The sequence below is a fragment of the Trachinotus anak genome, unplaced genomic scaffold, assembly GCF_046630095.1.
Source record: "Trachinotus anak isolate AG129_WGS33_773 ecotype Australia unplaced genomic scaffold, CSIRO_AGI_Tana_v1 ptg000008l, whole genome shotgun sequence".
NCBI classification, from domain to species: Eukaryota; Metazoa; Chordata; class Actinopteri; order Carangiformes; family Carangidae; genus Trachinotus; species Trachinotus anak.
In genome coordinates, this window is record NW_027273859.1 from 14,759,205 (window position 1) to 14,780,437 (window position 21,233).

The following is a 21,233-nucleotide window of genomic DNA, read 5'->3' on the forward strand; positions in this document are numbered from 1 at the left end:
TCAGTTGTGATGGTTAGGGTAAGGGGCTAGGGAATGCACTATGTGAAAGAGTGTCCTCACAAAGATAGAACTACAAGTGTGTGTGTGTGTGTGTGTGTGTGTGTGTGTGTGTGTGTGTGTGTGTGTGTGTGTGTGTGTGTGTGTGTGTGTGTGTGACGAAAGAGCTGAAGGCCACGTCCAGTCTACAGTAACAATACTGGCGCTGGTACAAAGCACCAATGATAGATGATAGGACTATCACTGCCTCAATACTACAAGTAGAGCTATTATTAATTATTATTATTATTATTATTATTATTATTAACAAGCGTACCTTCTGTCTGCCACTGTCTTCTGTTGCATTAAATTTGAGGTTATGTGTTAATTAATTTATCCTGCTTGAATTAGTCTTTATAAACTGTCTTGTGTTTCATTTGTATCCTGTCTTCATGGCGGCTAAAGTCCTCCTTTATAAAGCACTCTGAATTGCCTGATATGCAATTGAACTTGCACTATATCGTTGTTGTTTAGTGATTATTATTATTATTATATCCCATCACACTGGACGGGGCCTTGAAGGCAGCACTTCCTGTACGGAGAGCCCTCTTGCAGGACACCAAGGCTCCTCTCCCTCCCTCTCTCTCTCCCTCTCTCCCTCCCTCCCTCCCTCCCTCCCTCCATCTGTCAGCTGTATGCATCGTTAGCCCAGCAGCTAGCGGCAGCTCACCAGGCCACAGCGGCCGGCCGGTGCATCATCCTCAGCTTCCAGCCATGGCGTTGGTTACTCTGCAGCGGTCCCCGACCCCCAGCGCCGCTTCCACCGCCAGCACAGCGACCACGACGGCGGGGGAGGTCAGTTTGGTCATGGGTGGAGTGAAACGGTGCTCCGGTATGGGGAGATGAGGGAGATGTTGCGGGAGAAAGGCCCGCTGATTGAAGCTATGTTAGCACCGTTAGTTAATGTGTTATGCTAGGTTATTAGCTAACGGTAGCCAGCAAACGTCTTCGTTGCTGATGGCCAGTTATATATCTGGCCAACACATATGCCAAAACATCTGTCAGATCAAAAAAATATATATATTTTCAAAATGTAGGTACATTGTAAAAACCCTCACGTTTGTTTGGCGTTCATCTACAGCGCTAGCTCAGTGTGACAAGTGCCTTATGAATGATATAAGCTGTAGCTAACGTTAGCTGTTTATGATGTGGCTGGCTGACATTGAACATTTCAGATTCTTTAACATGAGTCGGCTTGGCACACCGTCAGCACAACAATAGCAGGGCTCTCTTGAAACTAGCACTGCGAAATTCACAGTAACGCACCACTGCTACAGCTGAGATTTTTATGTTTTATTGTGATGGTGTTCAAGAAATTAGGCAAGAAATTAGAAACAGTCAGCAACACAGGATATTTCTCTGTCAGATTTCATTTCGTTGTCTTGTTGGTCCTTCCGGTAAATATAGAAGGAAAATATGAGATTCCCAGACTGGTAAACATCCATATGGAAAGGGAAAGACTAAACTAATGGCTTGTTTCTGCTTATCTATAGCAACAGAGAGTCACATTTTGAGATTTATTGTTTTCTCGGCATTCACACTGAGAAAAGTAATTGTCTATACCTCAAAACTATGATCATTCAAAGGTAACTTCCCTCTTGCTAATTTTAAGTACAGTTATCAATTGCCAGATGGGGGCGCTAACTACTAGCTAAAAACAGAAAAGCTCACCTTGTTCTGCTCTGTATGACCACATCAGAAAAACCAGAATTAACATCTATGGCAGCATTTATTTACAGCCACACATTGTCAGCGCTACGGTCGTGTTCAGTCAAACAAAAAGTAGGGCAAAAACACTCCATGTTTTCACAGCATGTTCAAAACCATGCAACACTTAAATGTCTGCATATAGTAGCTGTTTTTGCAAATCGATTGCTTCTTTTAAAAGACTGGGTTTGACTGGGGTTTGTCCCTTATTCTACGTGTCCTGCTGGAGAGGTTGGTGTAGTCCAGCAGCACCATGCTGAGGTGTGACAGATAAAGCTGGCATGAAGCTGCTGCAGCTATGATGTCATCTACTCATGAGGGGTGGGTGGGGTGGAGGAACACTACTGTAGGAGAGGATGGAAAGGAGAGCAGAGGTAAACAGGGATTTACAAGATGCTGGCATTAGGCAGTTAATATGTGAGATTATTTCACCTAATACACAACTATGGAGAGTTACCTAGTTATGAATTGTCACATGCTCCCCTTGCAGAATAATCTTTTTCTGTCCATCCAAAAATGGTACTCTCCATTTTTCAGTTTTTTCAGCTGCACGTAGGTGGCTACTTACGTTTCCTGACAGCGGAAAAACATGTCTTAGAGCCCTTAATCTTTTCTGTTACTTGTTTCAATGGCCAGAGGAAGTGTCAGTTTACCTGCCTTTAATTTGTTTCCAAAACTTTTGCTTTTTGAGTGAACATGTAGGTGTTTTTGATGTCACAACTGGTATTCTGCTTATAAATGATTGAGTCGCTGAGTCTGAATGTTAATACATAAACTCTCCCATTTGAGGTTTTAAGTATTTAGTATTTTTAATTTATCATGCAAAAAATCCACCACTTCATAGTTTAACACAGATTTAGATTTTCTAAAAATGGGTCAAAGAGGACTTTGTGAGTTTTAGAAAAACCTAATCACGATTAATGGATTGGGGCCTCCACAAAAATCAAGCAAAATTGATATCACTGTTGTATTTTGGTGTAAACCAACTGGACAGAACTGCCTACGGACATTCTCTATTTTACATCCTCATCCACGCAACTATACACATAATATAGTGATAGTGATATATAGATATGATTAAACTGAAGCAATACTTTTGGCTTTGGTTGTTGTGGTGTGTGGTGGCTGGTTAGCTGAACTGGTCAAAATATTCACTCCCAGTACACCTTTGTTATCATTTTCTTGCTGTCTAATTGTTTGCAGACCGTGTTAACATTTGTTGAGTCAAATACGTTTATTTATGTGCTTGATTCTTATGCTGATGAACTTTCAAGTCAAGGCTGCTCTGACAACTTGCAACTCTCGCTGGTGTGGCAGCTATTAAATGAGTGGTGGTATCTGCCTTTACAAGTATACCACCATTAAGATGTAGCATCATTGTTTTTGGACTTGTGCTTTAAAGGAATTACGATATTTAGATACTGTTGAACATTACACACAGTATGTAGAGTATTTATGTTTGGTAAAATATAGACAAGACTGTTGCTTCTGTCTATGTGGCAGGCTGGGAGTATTTGTATTATACCATCAAAATGGATGGGATGTGGCATTAATTTTTTCCTGTTATCTGCATTTCAGGATTTTGGGAGTGAAGATGAACGGCGAATAAATCAGAGGTACGTTCATTTTATGTTTGGTGCCTCTGTTCCGTGGTACCTGGTAAAGCAGGTCAAATTTCATACACAGGTGTTGTTGACTAAATGTTTGCAACTGTCTTTGAGTCATTTAGGGAAATCTGGAGTCAGGGCAGACTAGCTGGCATCAACAAATGAGAACAACTGAGCGTCAGTGTAATAAAACACCTGTCTGTCTGTCTTGTAGGCAGAGTCATCAATTCCTAATAACCAACTGTAAAAACCTTTTTATACTCAGTAATCTCTCAAGTTATATGTTGAAAGGTGTGTCTGTATTTTTATCAGCACTTAGATTGATGAACTTGCTATTCAACTCTGCATCATCAGTTGACTCACTTGGCCTTTCCCCAGCTTTATTATTTAGCTCTTCCATCAAGTGAATGTTTCACATAGATTGACAGAAGGCTAATTATAGTTTTTTTGTTTTTATTTTGGTAATTATAGCTTAAAAAAGTGATCGTTTGCTTGGTTTCCTCTTTTCCTCCATTCATATGAATAAATGAAATGCTTTGTCTCCCTACACAAGATGGAATATCGCACTATACTGTGTATCTAGACTTTGATTACAGTAAGTAGAAAGACAGAGAAATTATAAAGCTGCACCAGAGTGTTCACACATGATCCTTTTTCACCATGCAAGCCAGCCATTGTTTCACTCATGGATGAGCACAGACATATGTTGTGTTTATTTGTTCATTTACAAAGATCAATCAAATGAGTCACATTATTTTCTTATTCTTCTGCCAGCCGTGTTTAAATATGTGGCAAGAACTACCATAAATATCCAGTGAGTGCATGACAGCCCTTGATGTTGCAATCAATGCTTTTCAATCTAAAGTTGTGTGTTTGTTTGTGTTCCTGATAATATGATGGGCCAAGAACACATTTTAAGGATTAAGTAAATTATTTTGCCCCAATAACTTAAGTTCTGATAAATAGTGGAAGTACATGTGATTTTGAGAGAGAGAAAGCTATTTTGAAAGAGAGAGAACTGACAATTTGACTTGTCCTTTCTTTTAAAGTAACCTTGTGTATTAACAGAAATAGAAAAGTACATTGTGGGCAGTTTGAACTTAATATGATCTAAACATTTCTCAGATATTGCAAAGTTGGTCATCAAGCTACATGTCTTTTTAGTTTTATGCAGATTTAAAGGTTATCATCTAATAACCACCAAAGATGTAGATTTATCCACTGTTACAACTGTGGTATGGTAAAACACCCCCATGTGCTTCTGCTTTACTTTGTATCTGTTCTACATGTATCTTTTCTTTATTAACATTGAGTGCTCTGTTCTTAAATATTAGTTTCGGGAACATACATTTCTAAAATTGCACTGAATTGAATTGGATAACAAGCATCTTTTAGTCAGCCAACCTCAATAAAGTTGCTCACTGATGAGATTAAATTTCAGTTCAAATCAGATCCATACAATAACTTATGTAATAGCCTACATGTTTTTTGGTCAACATATATATGATTGACTTCTATGGCAAAGTAGATCTTTATGTGGGTTCTTGTTATGAATTTGTGATCTGCTGTTGTGAGATTTTAGATTTTTGAGAATTTATTAACTGTAAACTAGAGGATAAGATGAGCGAATGTGTTATTTATTTCAGTTTCTTCTCACTTATGCAACGGTGCCCCTAAGCGCTGCATGTGTGTGAGAATGATCTATGCATAATGTGAGTCCTGACTTGCCTCGAGATAGCTTCCGTTTTATGAGGGGCTGGAAAGCCACGCCATTCATTAAATTTCCAGTACATTCATGTTTTGGAACATTATGGCACATTAAGTTGTCTTTTATTTGACAGACATATTTCTCTAAAGATGAGGGTATACTGATCTAGTACACTTGATACAAAGCTATATCTGTTGATGAACACTTATGCAACTGCCAAGTATTTGCGCTTGCTGTTCTAGGCTGACCTTGATAAAGATGACAAGCCCAAAGGGTTGACGAAGGCTAACATAAACACTGTGCAGGTGTCGGTGGCTCTGAACCAAGGATGATTTCATCTCACCAACTTGTTCACAGCAGAGTTGGGCAAGAAGCAGAATTGAGCAAATGTGTGTGTATGTGTTTGCACATGGACAAAGGAGGAAGGACCCAGCATGGGGGTAAGATGACGATAAAGAATTCCACAAACAACAGAAAAACATACCAGGACATTATTACTTCTCATGTGAAGTTCATTTAAACTCATTTTTCATATGCCCAGATGCTCCCTGTGGATTTTTGAACATTTTTGGAGAGGAGAAACATAGGTAGACAAACTGCTACAGAAGCACCAACTCCAGTTATTTATTGTGGGTTAATATTTCCACAGTAACATAATGATGTCATTTATTTCCCACTCAGGTTCTCCATGTCCCCACTGACACCTGAGGAGATTTGTTCCTACCTGTACTGCCCCCTCCCTCTCTGTCTCTACCCCACCTCTTTCAGTGGTGTAAGTGAATTATGCAACTAGCAGCCCTAATAGGAGGGTTTTTTTTTCCCTCATTGCTTCGCTGTGTGCAAAAAACTCTGAGACCGCAAATAAACCAGCATGGTTACTGTCTCTGTGTAGCCTTTTTGTTGTGAGTCCTCAGTGTAATCCAGTGCACCTCTCTCACATAACCAGTACACCCGGTGACTCAGAGCAGTGGCTTAGAGGACATCTGGTCCTGTTTGACCCCATCCAGGTCCATCTGCTACTGTTGCAGCAGTATACTATTCCTTAACTCAGTGACATGCCATCATTCCTGCCCTGCTGCTTCTAAAGCTTGAGCTTTTTTTTTATGCAGGGGAAGCTCCACTTCTACATGCACCAGACACATGGGGCTGTCCAAGTTTCCACCTGGAGCAGACTGAACATACGTCAGCTTGTACAGTATGTGCTGGTGACCAGGTGTTACAGACACTGTACTATTGGCGAGAAGAGAATAGGAGAGCTATCTTGTTATCTGTGTCACAGAGCTATTGTAACTGTCCGTCAGCAAATCCTCCTAGATTATCAGCGTTGTGCCACTTCTTTGTGTTCTTGTGGGGGGGTTTCAGTGCTTAATGAGAGAGGGAAAGTGAGAAAGTTATAGCCTATATTAGTTTTCAGGCCCCAAACATATTAATATTCAACACTTTTCTTTTAGACTCGAACTTCGTGTTTATACTCCAGGGTAGTTTTTCATTATCTTTGTATTTTTCTTTCCTTCTTTGCATCTACAAACATCAATCACTGGTGTTCCAGATGCAGCAGGCGTGAAGTATATTTTGTCCTTAACATGCCATTGTACTCTCTATAAAGACACATGCTGTGGTTTCTTTGTGGTCCATGTTAGTGAGTGACAACCAGTGCTGGCCACTTGAAGGAAAGAGAGACAAGATAATCCCTCCTTTATAAGCCTGGGTATAATGAGATTTGGGAGTTTTGGGAGATTGCCAGTTCTCACTGCCCTTTCCACCCATGCTTGGCCCATGTGTTAAGCTCCCTGGAAGCGCTACCTTGGATGTTGTTGACCCCTAAGGTAGCATGCACATGGAGACATCCCAATTTTGTGGCAAAATTCCTCTGCCTGCTTTTTTTGTCTTCCTCCAATTGTGCATGGTCTTGCTTTTCCCCAGGAAGACATGGAGAGAAAGCGGCACTCTCAGCGGGTTTTGGAGAGATGGTGTCTGTTGTTGACATATTTTGCTCTGGCTAAAGAGGAAACCTGTTGTTCATTTTGTACTTAGTCAGACCTGATGGATGAGGAAAGCAAAGAATCAGAGTGTTCTTGCAGAATGAAGGGGAAATCCACATCTTGAGTTCTATTAGATTCATTGTCCTCTGTAACCTTCTGGCTTTTTGCTCTACAGTTTGTTAAAAAGAAAAAGAAAGCATGTGATCCACTTTCCGTCTCTTGAGGAAAGTGTACAAGTGTTCATCATGAATGAAAGATTGAAATTTCCTCTAGTTTCCTTTCATATGAAAGTGGACCTTCAGTATACTCTAAAAGAGCTTGAGAGAGACAAAACAGACTGAAGGACGGGGGACACGAGCATAGTTGTGTGTGCCTGAGGCTGAGCGGGTGGAGGCTGCACTACGTCCCTCCAGGCGGGAGTCTGACTCACACTCAGAGACGCTCAGATGAAGGGAGGAGGAGGAGGCAGCAGAGGGAGTGGCATCTGAGCAGACGGCACTTCTTCACCGAGCAGCACAGATGAGTGCGGGCTGTCAGTCAGTCTGTCAGTCAAAAACTGCAAGCCAACTCTTGAAACCATCGTTCCTCTTCTTTTGCGCTCTGCTCCTTCACTGTTTCTGGAGGCTGATGAAGAGGAGGTAGCACGTGCCACAGAGGCCTGGGTTTCGTTCCGGTCAACAGGATGCATCTGGTTGTAGAAACCATTGAGGAGGCAGTGATGAAGATGCTACCTTATTTTGTGGAGAACGCTGTGTTGACCCAGAGTGAGATAAACCGCATGTGAGTCTAGTTTATTTTGTCAAAATGGGATTTGAACTGATGGGCGCAAGGTCCTTCACTGATGAGATTTGACATCAGACACTTAACACTTAAGATTTGGACTAGTTGCTCTAAAAGCGCAGTGGTTATGTTTTTGAGCAGTTCTGAAATAAATTTGAATTTGTTGTTATATTGTTGTAACTTTAAATGTACTAGTTCAGTGTAGTTAGTGGATGTTGAATGTTGCCTAGATGATTTTACAACAGATACTATGATGTCATTGCAGGCCAGTAGACCTAATCAGTCACTGAACTTGTCCAGCGTTAATAGTGATGTAGCTGATAGAAATAGTGAGCCTTAATCAAAATGAGTTATCATTCATCAGCAGCTGAGATTCAGTGGTACACAGCTCATTGTGTTAGTGATATTTCTGTGACCTGATGTGTTGACTTTTTTGTCTGTCTGTAAAGGAGGTAGAGATACTGCAGGTTGTAATCGTGTGGAATCATTGAAGCTATCGGGCAAGTTTTTCTGTCATATCTTTGTTTGCTTTGATACCACATGTATTTTTAACCCTAGTGTTTGTGGAGAAGCTGATAGCAGGTTGCTGCGGGGCAAGAGACAGTAGAGCTAAGTCTGTTTAATTAGGATGTCTGAGTGCAGCCTGTGAAGCAGTGGGACAGCTCTTGATTTACACATAAGGACAGGTTTCACACAATCTTCAGATTTCACCATTGAAGGGTTTTCTTTCTCCAGGAAGCTATCAGGTATCAAAGGCTAAGACCCTGTGGACTTAAAGTTGGGTAACTAGCTGAAATAGGAAAAGAGAGCAGAGGGATTTGTACACATTACTAAAGCAGTGATGAGGCTTGTACCCCTCTTCTTACTCTTGGTGTTGCCACTTTTGCCTCATATTATCCATCAGCCCTTGACAGTAGACCCTCCTGATAGCCTCATAAATCTCAAACTGAAAAAGGACTGAAACAAAAAAGTGAGACAAAAGCTCTTATTGAGAAGTGTCCACCCCCATGCTTAGTCACTGTGGAACTTTGTTTCTGTGGTGCTGGGGGCGGAGGGAATTTATTGTGAGGTGCACAAAACGAAGTCCATTGTTCCCACAAAATCATCTGTTTGGCCCAAGCTTGCTCTTCTGTATGTGGGTTTTGAAAGCGTGATCAGAGAGAGCCTAGAGCGGGAGCGGTTTCAAAGCTGGATGTAAAGATGTGACATTGTAACCTTCATCTGATGTAATTCAGATGAAGGATTTATATTTTACCCCTTTAAACCAAAGGCATTTGGTCAGCTGTTTGTGCATTTGTTAGGGAGGTATCCATACAAAAAGTTTTATTTTACATTTTTGTAGAATATTCACCAGTTATCAGTTATCATGCATATACCAATTCTCACCATTGTTGAGATTTACTGTTTTTTTGTGATACAGTAGAGTATAATACAAACAGCAGATGCAAAACAGTTCAGGTTTTTTTATAGTATGTCTATCTTTAGGTGGCATTAGTAAACACTGACAATAGCATTGCTCTTTTAAGATGACATTAGCCAGTAATACTAACATGATACTAATATATTTATTTCTCTATTTAGAGATAGGTCTATTTTTAGTATCTGTATGGATTTTGTTTTGTTGCTGTCACTCATCAGTTCTGTGCTCTCCTAATGATGTCCCAATTTGCCAGACTGAACACACAGAATACAGGGTGCATATAGTGTCCCACCCTGCTGCCAGGTAGATTTATGAATGTACTCATGTTGTTTTTCAATGCAATGGAATAATTTAAATCAGCCTGGGGAAACAGCTCACCTCTTTTTTATTGCAGCTCCCTACATGTGTCATCTGTTGACAGCTCCAAAGTCTAGCCTGAAAAAGTCAGGACTTTTACAGGCAGGTGTGAACTGATAAGTGCTGCTTTGTGGTCAATGTGAAAGTTAAGCGTCACAAACAACTGCAGTTTGGTCAATTATTTAGGTCTTTGTTGCATTACACCAAGCCGGCAGAGACCTGACAAGTCAAGTTTGAGTGCAGCCCATGCAGCAGAAAAAAGACAGATAAGCATTCAGCATCAAAGCTTGATTCATGGCTGCTGCAGACCTGAGGTCCGCCTCTGTAACGTGGCAGCTGGGCTTTTCCACTCAGCTGTTGAGGTAATTCACCAGTAGCAGGCAACTGTGATTTATGCTCATCTCGTTGGCTGTGTCTACTAAACTGAACTGAATATTTCATTTGTCTTGCATCCCACTTCTCAGCCTAACTGTCCAGTGAACACGCAGGAACAATTGTGCTGAGCTGTTGCTCTGCAGTTAGGTGTCTGATATACGGTATAACATCTATGCTTCAATACTTGTAACTCCTCTCTCCCATTTTTTTTTTTTTGCAGCCTGAGTGAGAGCTTCTTCATGGTGAAGGGTGCTGCTCTCTTCCTGCAGCAGGGGAGCAGTCACCAGGGCCAGAAAGCGCATCCTCACCACAAACATGCAGGTGAGAACCACAAGACAACCAGCAAGCACACCCTGTTATCCACATAATTTACCCTAACTATAGTTTTAATCTCATCAGTCTCCTCTTCAGATTTTTCATCCAGGCTATGCAGTGTGTTTGTGTTATGAGTTCATGTGCTGCACTCACTAACACTGCAGCAGATGTTTGTAGCTGAGGTGAGGAGGACAGAGGCTGCCTCGTTGATAAGCATGTTCCAGACATATAGCTTAGGCAGATTAGTGCTTAAATCCAGAGCATGGTAGCACTGGGGGCAAAACTTCTGTTGACGATTCAAGTAGGCTCTTATTGTTTGCATTACCTGGTCTTCTCTGCTTTTATCACTGTGCTAACTTTAGTGAGTAAAGGGAACACGAGGTAAATGTAAATGTGAATGACTATTCTCAGCAAACCCTCTTTGACATTGTTTATACATTATATGATGAATTGTATAAATATTATTGATTGAAGTCCGAGGTCACATGAGAAGTTGAACAATGAACTGGCCAGTGTCTTTTTTTTTATCAAAGGCTGTTTTTAAAATGTCACAATTGAAAGACACAATTAATTGCTTTAAAGACATAAGGCTGACCCGACAGTCCACAGGCATGATGGGAATTCAGCACCAGCCAACAACCAACATGCTGCCAAGTCATTTGGCAAGTCATGGCTGTGGTTGGCAGCTTTGTCTACTCTACCAACCACTTTGTCAGGTAGCCCACATATTTGCTGGTCCTGCTTTGTGCTCCAAAACATTTGACAGGGGAAATAGTTCTGTCATTTCCTAGTAACTGTGGCTTTAAGGAAAAAAGAAAACAATTAGGTGACTTATGCAATGTGCTTGATAAAGGTATTCTTGCTCTAAGAACTAGTGTCCTTCCATGATTTTAAGAGGAGTTCTGCTTCTCTCTCTATTGAAGAAAAAGAATGAAAATGAATATTACACCACCAAGCTTAAAAAATACAGAAAACACTGTAATCTTTAAAGCCATACAGTGATATGCCATTCTAATGTAGACTGACTTTCTGAATGTCTTTTTTGTTTTACATCCAAGTAAACTGTTTCACGGTGGAGGAGTCAGTGAATACACACTGTTGTATGACATCGCCTATTTCAACCCTGAACCCAGTGGTGTCAGTTAAGGTCACAAGTTGAACTGTTTGAACTATTCACATCAACATGGACACATGATGCATAATTGTCTGTAGATATATTTATGTTTCTGTGGATGACTCTCACATCTTGCAGCTGTTACTATTCAGAACAGATGCCAACTTGGCTGCCAAAGAGCCATGTGAACTAAGGCCATGAACTCAGTTGACTTTTCTCAGTTAACGGTTTGAACCATGTGTCCATCAAAACCATCAAAAACACACTTAAATTGTTGCCAGATTTTGCCTCTAGCAGAAAATAACAGCATTTGTGGCATCAAATAATACCTAAATAGGCTTTAGGAGACCAACATGATCAAACATTAACTTAGTGGAGAAGACCATGAAACGGGTATATAGTTTTTTAAAAACCCTGTCCTCTTTAATCATAAAGTACTTTATTGGTTTATGTACAGCACTTGAAATTAGTTCCACACATTTCTAGAAGAGAATAAAGTCATTTGCTGAGTTTCAGCTATTTAAGTATCAATTTTAATCACTGGATGTTGAGGAAATGTGTTTGAAGTCAGCAAGGAATGATTCATATAGATTGTAACTCTGCTCATGTCATGCATATTGACAGGGGAGTGTCAACACCTTGACTGTCAACTTTTTTCTATATATATTCTTAAATGGCCATTTTGGCACAATGTGACAGAATAAGGATAATCACTAATTTTCCCTTTTATTGTGACGGTTTATACATTAACAATATATTTAACAATTAAGATGTTTTTGATTAGTATGCCAAACCTTGGGCTCATTATCAATCAACTTTAAATGTAAATATAAAAAGTTTTTTCAGAACAGTGATTATCAGGCTATAAAATCTGTTTGAAAGAAGTTCTAGTACTAATGTGTATTCTTGCCATTGTGGTCATCAAGGAACCAATCATTTAATGTTTTGCTCTGCTGCAAGATCATTAAGTTGATAAGGTTAGCTTAGGGTAACATATTTGAAGAAGTAGCAGTTTGTGCCTATTAAACTTCAGAAGGATTTGTCTTGATGTTCTTGATTTAGGTTTCAGCCTTTGTAAGTTTGTCAAATAGTTTCCTGATCTGATCCAGATAGGAGACAAAGTGATCAGTCACATGTTGTGGAGATAATGTCACCTTAAGGTTTTTTCATTGTGATTTTTCTGAAGAGTACTGCCGCTGTAGATCATGAGATACATGAGACCGAGCGCTTTCTGTTTGATGTTGGTAAAACCAGTCAGGATGTCATGATTTGTCTGTCTGGCCTGTTGTGACATATTTCAACATAGTTGGCTCTCTGTCAGCTGCTACCCTGAATTGCTGTTGGTCCATCTCCACACCCTGTTTTATTATGTCTGACATCTTGGCACAGAGAGCACTGAGTAATGTCAAATGAACAAGGACAAGTTCTGGTATTGTGTTTTTGTAGCTGACAAATTTGCTCATGTAAAGATGGATAATTTGTTGTCAATTCATTTCTCTTCAATCAGTTAACAACACATTTCATCTGATAAAAAAGTCATTGAACAGGTTCAGGGGGAGGCTTTAGTTCTGGCTTTAGTGTAATGTATGTACTCACAGTAGCTTGTCGTGGATCAATTTTCTTTATGGTCTTCCTCAACAGGCGACTTACCTCAACACCTGCAGGTGATGATAAACATTCTTCGCTCAGAAGACAGAATCAAACTGGTAAGAGACGACATAAGTATGTGCATACATCAAAACAAAAATATGCACACACACATACACACATAAAGGCCACTGACTAACAACCTGGCATAGCAGACCCTCTAGAATGCATTTTATTGTGTACTTACGATGCTTATTTGCTCACTGCAATTATTAGCTCATGAGGGCACACTCAGGAGGGCATTACCAAATGTTTCCATCGTGCGCGTATGCGTTGGTGTGAATTATTTCATTGTATGTTTACCGACTCTGTGCTTGCATATCCTCAGGACTCGGTTACTCTATTTCATCGAGTATGTGCCCCATTTTTCTTTGCATCCATCTGTGACACTTTGTTAGACGCAGATTTTCGCTTGATCGGCCAAATGTTGCTTCTATGGAGCATTTGCTTTTATGTACAATCAGAATTTTGCACTTGTGTAAAAGGAGCATGCTTTTAACATAGGCCTGCCTCACTGGATTTATTTAAATTAACTATAGCTCAACCCACAAGTTTTTTTTATTTTTAAAAGTAAACATTTGTATGCCAAAAGTAATTACATTTCAGACAAAATCTCCATTAAATATTATTGAAATTTATTTTGACTCTCAGGTACTACCTCAAAAAACAGGAAACATTTTGACTTAAAGTGTCCGTACCCTGTGCAGGCGGTGCGGCTGGAGAGTGCATGGTCAGATCGTGTGCGGTACATGGTGGTGGTGTACACCAGTGGGCGACAGGACACAGAGGAGAACATCCTACTGGGAATCGACTTTACCAACAAAGACTGGTATGTATACGCACGACATGTAGGAGTGTTATGATCAGTGTTTGCTGTATACCTGTTGAAGGCTAACAGAGCTCCATTTATGTTGTTTACCTTGTGTTACTTGTTGACAAGATATACAAACTGTTGATTTAGGAAAGTGAACACTCACCCTCAGAGCTATGCCTCAGACTAGAGCTGCTATATGCATACTGTTACACATGATTTATTCTCTGCAGTGCTGCTCTACACCTTATACTAGACTTGAAAATAACAGACATTTAAAACAGGATCTTGTCATCTCTGGATTTGTAGTTTGAAATGTTTATATGCAAAAAATCTTTTTGAGTTATCCTTGAACTTAGCAATTATAAAACAGGAGTTTTTAATGTCAGTTTTTTTGGGGTTTTTTTATGTCAGTCATTTGTTACTCACTTTGCACATTAGCCATTCCAAAGAAAAGTAGATTTTTCTTCTCTTTGCCAGGTTTTTAATTTTCATGCTCACTTTCATTCTTCCAGCAAAAGCTGTTCGATCGGCATGGTGCTACCTCTGTGGAGTGATACAAAGATCCATCTGGATGGAGATGGGTGAGTTTTTTCTGTCAGTGTGACCCCTGCTGTAAGGACAGAGAACACAGCTGCAGCTTTTAACTCAGTGATATTTCTCTGCTTTTTTACTTTTTACAACACTGCAACTGCACCTGACACTTGGGATGAACTTGATACACACGTACTGTAGCTTCATGGTGCTCCAGCTCAGGGAATGACCATCTCTTTTGTTTGCTCCTCAGGGGCTTTACTGTGAACACGGCAGGTCGGACTCATGTCTTCAAACCGGTGTCAGTGCAGGCTATGTGGTGAGTAATAAACAACCTCTGGAGCCAGAGTGGCTGGCTACCTCAAGTGTAGCGTCATGACACACTACAATTAATCTCCTGATAGACTCACTCTGCTGCAGTGAGGCACCAGGTTGAGGCAGTGCTGATTAATTCTGCCACCTGCTGGCATTAAGATGCATGTACACAGAACTCCATTCAGCCAGACTGTACTACAGTCATTTGGTTGTTTTTGATATAGCTCATAAAATCATATTTACATCAGTCATCTACAACTTTAACCTTTATTTTCCCCATTCAACAACAATATAGGTCAGCTCTGCAGGTGCTGCACAAGGCATGTGAGGTGTCACGCAGGTATAACTACTTCCCTGGAGGCATGGCTCTCACCTGGATGGGCTACTATGAGAGCTGCATTGCTTCAGACCAGAGCTGCATCAATGAGTGGAATGCCATGAAGGACTTGGAGACCACACGGCCAGACTCACCCACCATGTTTGTGGACAAGTCAGTGAACACAAAGCAACTTGAATCAGATTCCTTATGCAAAGACTGAAAAAAATCACTCCGACAGGTGTTAGTAAAATAGCTTGACGTTATTGAATGAGTGCTGTGATTTTAATCTTTCATAGGCCTTCAGAGAGAGAGAGGACAGAGTGCCTTATTAAAGCCAAACTCAGAAGCATCATGACATGCCAGGACCTTGAAAACGTCACCTGCAAACAGGTAAATATACAATAACACAAACAGACACACTGAAATTAACCATTGTTTTGCATTTAATTCTCTAAAGATAGAGACACAGTTCTTTCAAACAGACCTTGCATTTGAATTTTGTCAAAGATACTTTGTGGATGTTTCTTGGAAAATATTTTCTAAATGTTTGAAATTGCAGGAATCAGATTGAGACTAATTACATTATAAATTATTATATGAAATTATTAACTGAAAAAAGTACTACCTGGCCAGAATGTTGTGTGTCATTCTGTTACAGAGCATTTGTGTAGAGTTTAGGGAGAAGAATTTTAGGTAAATGATGCAAAAAATTCTCTACACACTGAAAATAAAATTATGCTGTACGCATTTTTTGTCAGATCCGTACAGAGTTGGAGCAGCACATGAACTGCAACCTGAAGGAGTACAAAGAGTTCATTGACAATGAGATGCTGCTGATCCTGGGCCAGATGGACAAAGCTACTCTCATCTTTGACCACGTCTACCTGGTGGGACAGCTAATACTGTCTCTTACACTAACAAAAACATCTGTTACATCTGTTGTTTCCTGCACATAACTGAGATAAAATGATTCCTTTTTCTTTTCCATCCCAAAGAAACACTGATGTTAGAGTAATCCTCCCTGTACAATAATTGTTTTTGGAGAAAGAACAATCTTACAAATATTTGAAAAGACACTCTTTACTACACAGTCTAAACACTATTTCCTCTCATTTGTTTTTAGGGATCCGAATGGAATGCATCTAATTTGGAGGAGCTGCAAGAGACAGGGTGATTTATTTTATATTATGGAGGAGCTAAGATAAGCACACACAAAACATATTTTTTATTATGATTTGAGCAAGAAAGAATGTTATTGATGAGTTAACAGTATCTTTCCTTCCCAGGGTGGGCTATATCCTCAACGTTACCAGGGAGATAGACAACTTCTTTCCAGGCACATTCAGTTATCACAACATACGCGTCTATGATGAGGAGGCCACTGACTTGCTGGCTCACTGGAATGAGACATACAACTTCATTGTTAAAGCAAAGTGAGTCCTGAGTGGAACAGAAAACATGTTGCTCATGTATTTATCAGTTAAAGACAAAGATATCTTATCCTCACAGGAAACTTTCTTGTTTAATTTCCCACATTTATGTAGAATCTGGGGAATCTGATTCTGAAAGAGAAAACAAAGATTACATCGGAGAGTTTAAAAAAAAAAAAGAAAAGATAACTCCCCCACATGCTGGAAAGTCATAAAAGAAGTTATGACGTCTATGACTTGTTCCAGTGTTTTTTCACATTTCACGGATTTGATTTTGATTTTGTAACTTTATTTTAAAATATAACTTTATTTTTATGAAGTATAGAGTTTAAATATAAAAACATAATTCTCATCAACAGAAAGAACCGCTCAAAGTGTCTCGTTCACTGCAAGATGGGTGTCAGTCGGTCTGCCTCCACCGTCATTGCTTATGCCATGAAGGAGTACGGCTGGTCGCTAGAGAAGGCCTACAACTTTGTCAAGCAAAAGAGGAGCATCACACGACCAAATCCAGGTTTCATGAGACAGTTGGCAGAGTACGAGGGCATCCTGGATGCCAGGTATAGTGCCTCACTCGATATGTGTGCGTGTGTGCTGTTGTTTACTTGTTGTCTTTTCTCAGTCGACCTGTTGTCTGACTTCTGCTCTCCTCCTGTACACTTTGTTTCTGTATTCCCAGCAAACAGCGGCACAACAAGCTGTGGCATCCAGACGCCGACTGTGAGATGGCGGAGGGACAGCAGGGGTTGGCTCAGTGCTGTGGGGGGGGGGAGGGAGGCCACCTGACTCCTGAGCCAGGGATGTCTCCCTGCTGTGAAGAGGCGCTGTCTGATAAAGGTGCAGCATGCCCCTCCCCGTGCAGGACTGTTTCTCTGGAAATCGACCCCGCCTACAACAACTACTATTTCCGGCGGCTCTCTGACTCAGCGCTGGACAGCGAACCATCAACGCCTGTGCGCGGCCCACCCCTTCTCGGCATGGAAAAAGTCTTTATAGAAATTGAGGATGTGGAGCGGGACGCTCTGCTGGATGATGAGGCCTTTGATGGACGTGAAGGCCTGCCCCTCCCCCACTTTGGGCCTACAGCAGAGGGAACTGCTGCCCAGACCTGCAGTCGAGGCCCTGAGCCCCTGGAGGAGCTGCGTCTGAGGCTGGAGTTCAGCACAGTGGAGGAGGAGGATGAGGAAGAGGTGCAAAAGGAGGAGGCAGAAATGGAGGTACTAATGCAGCCAGATGACGGAGGGGGTGTGGATGGAGGCGGAGGAGAGGAAACACAAGATGTGGAGGTAGAGGGAGATACGGAGGGTAATGGGATGGATCTGGCAACCCTGAATGAGAATTCCAACAACAACAACCATTTGAGCCCTCCATGTAACCATGTTGTAAGTTTGATTAATATGATTAACCTGCATTTTAGAATGAAAATGCTGTTTCTCACTTCATGTATCCAATTTGCAGAAATAACTATGTTTTCCCTGGAATTTTTTTTCCCTGTCTTTATTTAGGAAAAATCTTCCTCCATCCTACTTCCAGCTGATCCTTCTACACTGTCTGCGTGGGATCTGAAGTCCGATCAGAAAGAAGACTCTTCAGCCCTGGCTCCGAAGCTTTGCCTTAACCCCAGTCCTCCTGAAGAACCAAGTGCTTCATTCCCACAGTCCCATACCTCTTCTGAAGGCCTCATATCTTCAGTGGGACTGCTGCGCCCCTGTGGCCCTCTTTGTGACTGTGCCAACTGTGCTGCCTCCTCGCCCACAGCTCTGCCTGACAGAGAGGAGCAGCCGGGAGAATCACTGCACCTAGTGGAGCCTGAGGGCAGTGGTGATTTGTTGGAAGTAACTGAGCTTGACAAAAGGCAGGCTGCAGCTGCCTCAGAGGCTCTCCCTGAGCTGATGAGAATGGATTTGGAGGAAGACAAGCCTCCTGTGGCATGCTACCTTGGCCAACAACAGGAGACCCTTGTACAGCTGCGGAGATCTGGGCTGGTCCGCCGGCGTGCAGAGAGACTAGAGAGACTTTCAGGGTCATCTCAGGAGAGCCTGCACTCTCTGAAGCCTTTGCATGCGTGCCAGAGGTCCAAGAAGAGCCCTTTTCACCCTGAGGAGGAAGAGGAATTCTCTGGCTTTACCGGGGACTTCACTAAGTCTTCAACACCATGCCAAGTGCGGTTAGAGCCACTGGAGATGCCACTGACCAATGAAGCCTTGTTGGGGGTGGTGGGGTCTGGGCTACTCACACCCACCTCCTCACCTCATGGCTCGACCCTGACACGCAGCTCCAGCAGTGACAGTCTGCGCAGCGTGAGGGGGAAACCCGGCCTCGTACGCCAGAGGGCGCAGGAGATCGAGACCCGCATGCGGCTGGCGGGCCTGACTGTACCCTCGAGGCTGAAGCGGTCCAACTCGCTGGCCAAGTTGGGCAGCCTCAACTTCTCCTCTGAGGATCTGTGTTCAGCCTGCTCCTCAGATGCAGGAACACTGCTGCTCCTCTCACTGTCCCCAGAGCCTGACACTGGCTTGGAGTGGGACTCCCCCACCACCTCTGCTCTGCCCCGGCCCTACAAGGACCTGCACACTCCAGAGAGAGCACTACCAGGTGAGCCCAGAAGCTGACACATCAAGTGGAGGTTTTACACACTCCACGCACCCTCTCATCTGTCACCCTGCAGGGCCGGAGAGGGTTGTACAGATTCTGGAAACAGGAGAGAGTCGAGTCTGAAGAAACAAATTAAAACACAACAAAAATTATTGAAAAAATAAAAAACAATGCCAACTGTTGTTTTAAGGATTGTACACCCTCCTTTGCCACATTGTTTCTCAAACTGCTGTTCACAGTGATGAAAGTCATATTGCTGTATCTGACAAGTGTGTAAAGCCATCAGTTCACCTCTAACTTGGTTTGATTCTCGGACAAACAAGTGCCTTACCTATGAGACCAGAGGCACAGAGCTGTGTGTTAGACTGCAGGATGAGATGGTACAGAACGCTCTATAACCTTTAACTTCACAGCTGTTAGTACCTGATATGTACCAAATCATGGTATCCATTGGCACTTAGATTATTTTTACCTGTCTGGTACAAAGTAGTAGCCTACATTGATGAACTTGAGTCCCTCAGTGGAGCTTGGCAGAAAGCAAAGTGTTAAATAAATGTATAGTTGTTTACCGCACAGTTTATGTTTTAGATTCTAGAGGGTTGTAAAATTAATGGTTACCTCATGTTGCATTCATGAAGCTCTTTCTCAGATGAACACTGGGCTGGAGTTTTATTCAGTTCATTTGCTGATATGGAGTTAAAGTGAGGGAATCAGTTTTGAACTCATTTTAATGCAGAGGTGTATATTAGTGCATTAATGCTTAACTATGTGTGAGTGAAATGGATGAACGTGGAGAGAGAAGGATGTGGTTTGTTTTGCCAGAGGCATGCTCACTGTTTTCAACAAACAGAACAGAAACACTTCTGAGTTTGTTGTTCCTTTGCACTGCTTTTTTTATTGAGTGAATACTGGTACACAGCAAGCTATCTTCCAAAATAACATTAGTGTAATGTTATTGACCTCATCATTCCCTACAATGTAAAATGTTCTTGGGAGAGCAGAGTGAGGAGTCACGCTGCATGGCTTGAAATCATAATACAATCGCCTAGAGTGACACGAACTGTTGATTTATGGCAGTCAAATCATATAATGTATGTGAGGGTTTTTTCCCAAGCTAAAGTTATCTGAACATTTTTGACAAGATATAAACAGAAAACATGAAACATTTCACAACCAAACCTTCTTACACCTTGAATTCATTCTTGAGGGTTGCCAACATTTTAAACTCATTTGTGCTTTTTGAAATGTGAAAGACCAAAGTTGTTTGGCTGTCTCAACAAATTGGAAACACCATTGAAGCTGTACAAGATATGTGAATCATAATGTCAATCATGTACGTATTTAAATGCTGTCACATCTTTTTGCACCTTTTGGGAGAAACGAAAGAGACTCAGTGGAGTTGTCAGGCTCATAGCTGTTAAGCTTTTATGCTCATATCATCAATGAGTTTTAAAGCTTTTGTCACACTGACGTGACAATGATCACAATAGGTTACTTCACAGTTTTGTAACCATTTTCTTTTTATATTTAAGTATGCAGTAACTTTTGTACTGTACATTGCTGTAGTTTGAATGCATATTGCACTTTTTATGTTGGTCAAAATAATGTACTGTATGTGTTAATTATGGAAATAAACATTTCTTTTACATAATATACAATGGATCCTGTTTTGCTTTTACTTTTTTTGAGTGTAATTTATTCAAAACTATTCAAAATATTCACAAATCAGGCAAGAACAGTAGTGGGATTGTATATTGTATCAGCCTGAATGTTCCAGATGCAGTGTTCAAGGTCTTTCTGAATGGGGAAAACAACACACAGTGATATTTAGGCAAAACTAAATATCTGTGCACTGACTCGACTATGATGGTGTGTGTACCCTGACATTACATCATTGTGCCCCCATCTGTATACTTTGGCAGGAGAGTCATTTTCTAACAGCCAGCTTATATAACATTTGGCTTCCCGTCACGGTTTGCATGACATCAGTGAATTACTTAAGTTACACGCTCTTGTTCCCCCAGGCCTATGTGACTGTGCGTGTCTGTATACTGAGTGTGTGCTGTATAGCATGCGGTTGGGGCACTGAGTCGGCAAAGATGTTATTTAATGTTGTTTGTGTGTGAGTTGACACCGGTATGAAGCATTTGAGCTTCTGTTTTCTGTACATGTAGAGGAAAC

General features: G+C 41.3%; 1 protein-coding gene across 3 annotated transcripts; it reads left to right on the forward strand.

The window, feature by feature from the left end:
* Positions 1 to 660: 660 nt before the first annotated feature.
* On the forward strand, positions 661 to 20,710 carry ssh1a (slingshot protein phosphatase 1a). 3 transcript variants are annotated; one of them, XM_071482908.1, is made up of 16 exons: positions 5,336 to 5,498; positions 5,600 to 5,645; positions 5,740 to 7,820; positions 10,193 to 10,293; positions 13,043 to 13,107; positions 13,756 to 13,877; positions 14,375 to 14,443; positions 14,647 to 14,712; positions 15,004 to 15,198; positions 15,324 to 15,417; positions 15,786 to 15,914; positions 16,151 to 16,197; positions 16,314 to 16,460; positions 16,817 to 17,017; positions 17,137 to 17,839; positions 17,963 to 20,710. In XM_071482908.1, exons 3-16 carry the CDS (start codon positions 7,723 to 7,725, stop codon positions 19,067 to 19,069), a joined length of 3,144 nt encoding a protein of 1,047 aa, XP_071339009.1. In that variant the 5' UTR covers positions 5,336 to 5,498; positions 5,600 to 5,645; positions 5,740 to 7,722; the 3' UTR covers positions 19,070 to 20,710. The 3 variants fall into 3 exon arrangements, with proteins under 3 accessions (XP_071339008.1, XP_071339009.1, XP_071339010.1); XM_071482909.1 differs by having other exon boundaries at positions 5,740 to 5,830; XM_071482907.1 differs by lacking the exons at positions 5,336 to 5,498; positions 5,600 to 5,645; positions 5,740 to 7,820 and adding exons at positions 661 to 831; positions 3,322 to 3,359.
* Positions 20,711 to 21,233: the final 523 nt, after the last annotated feature.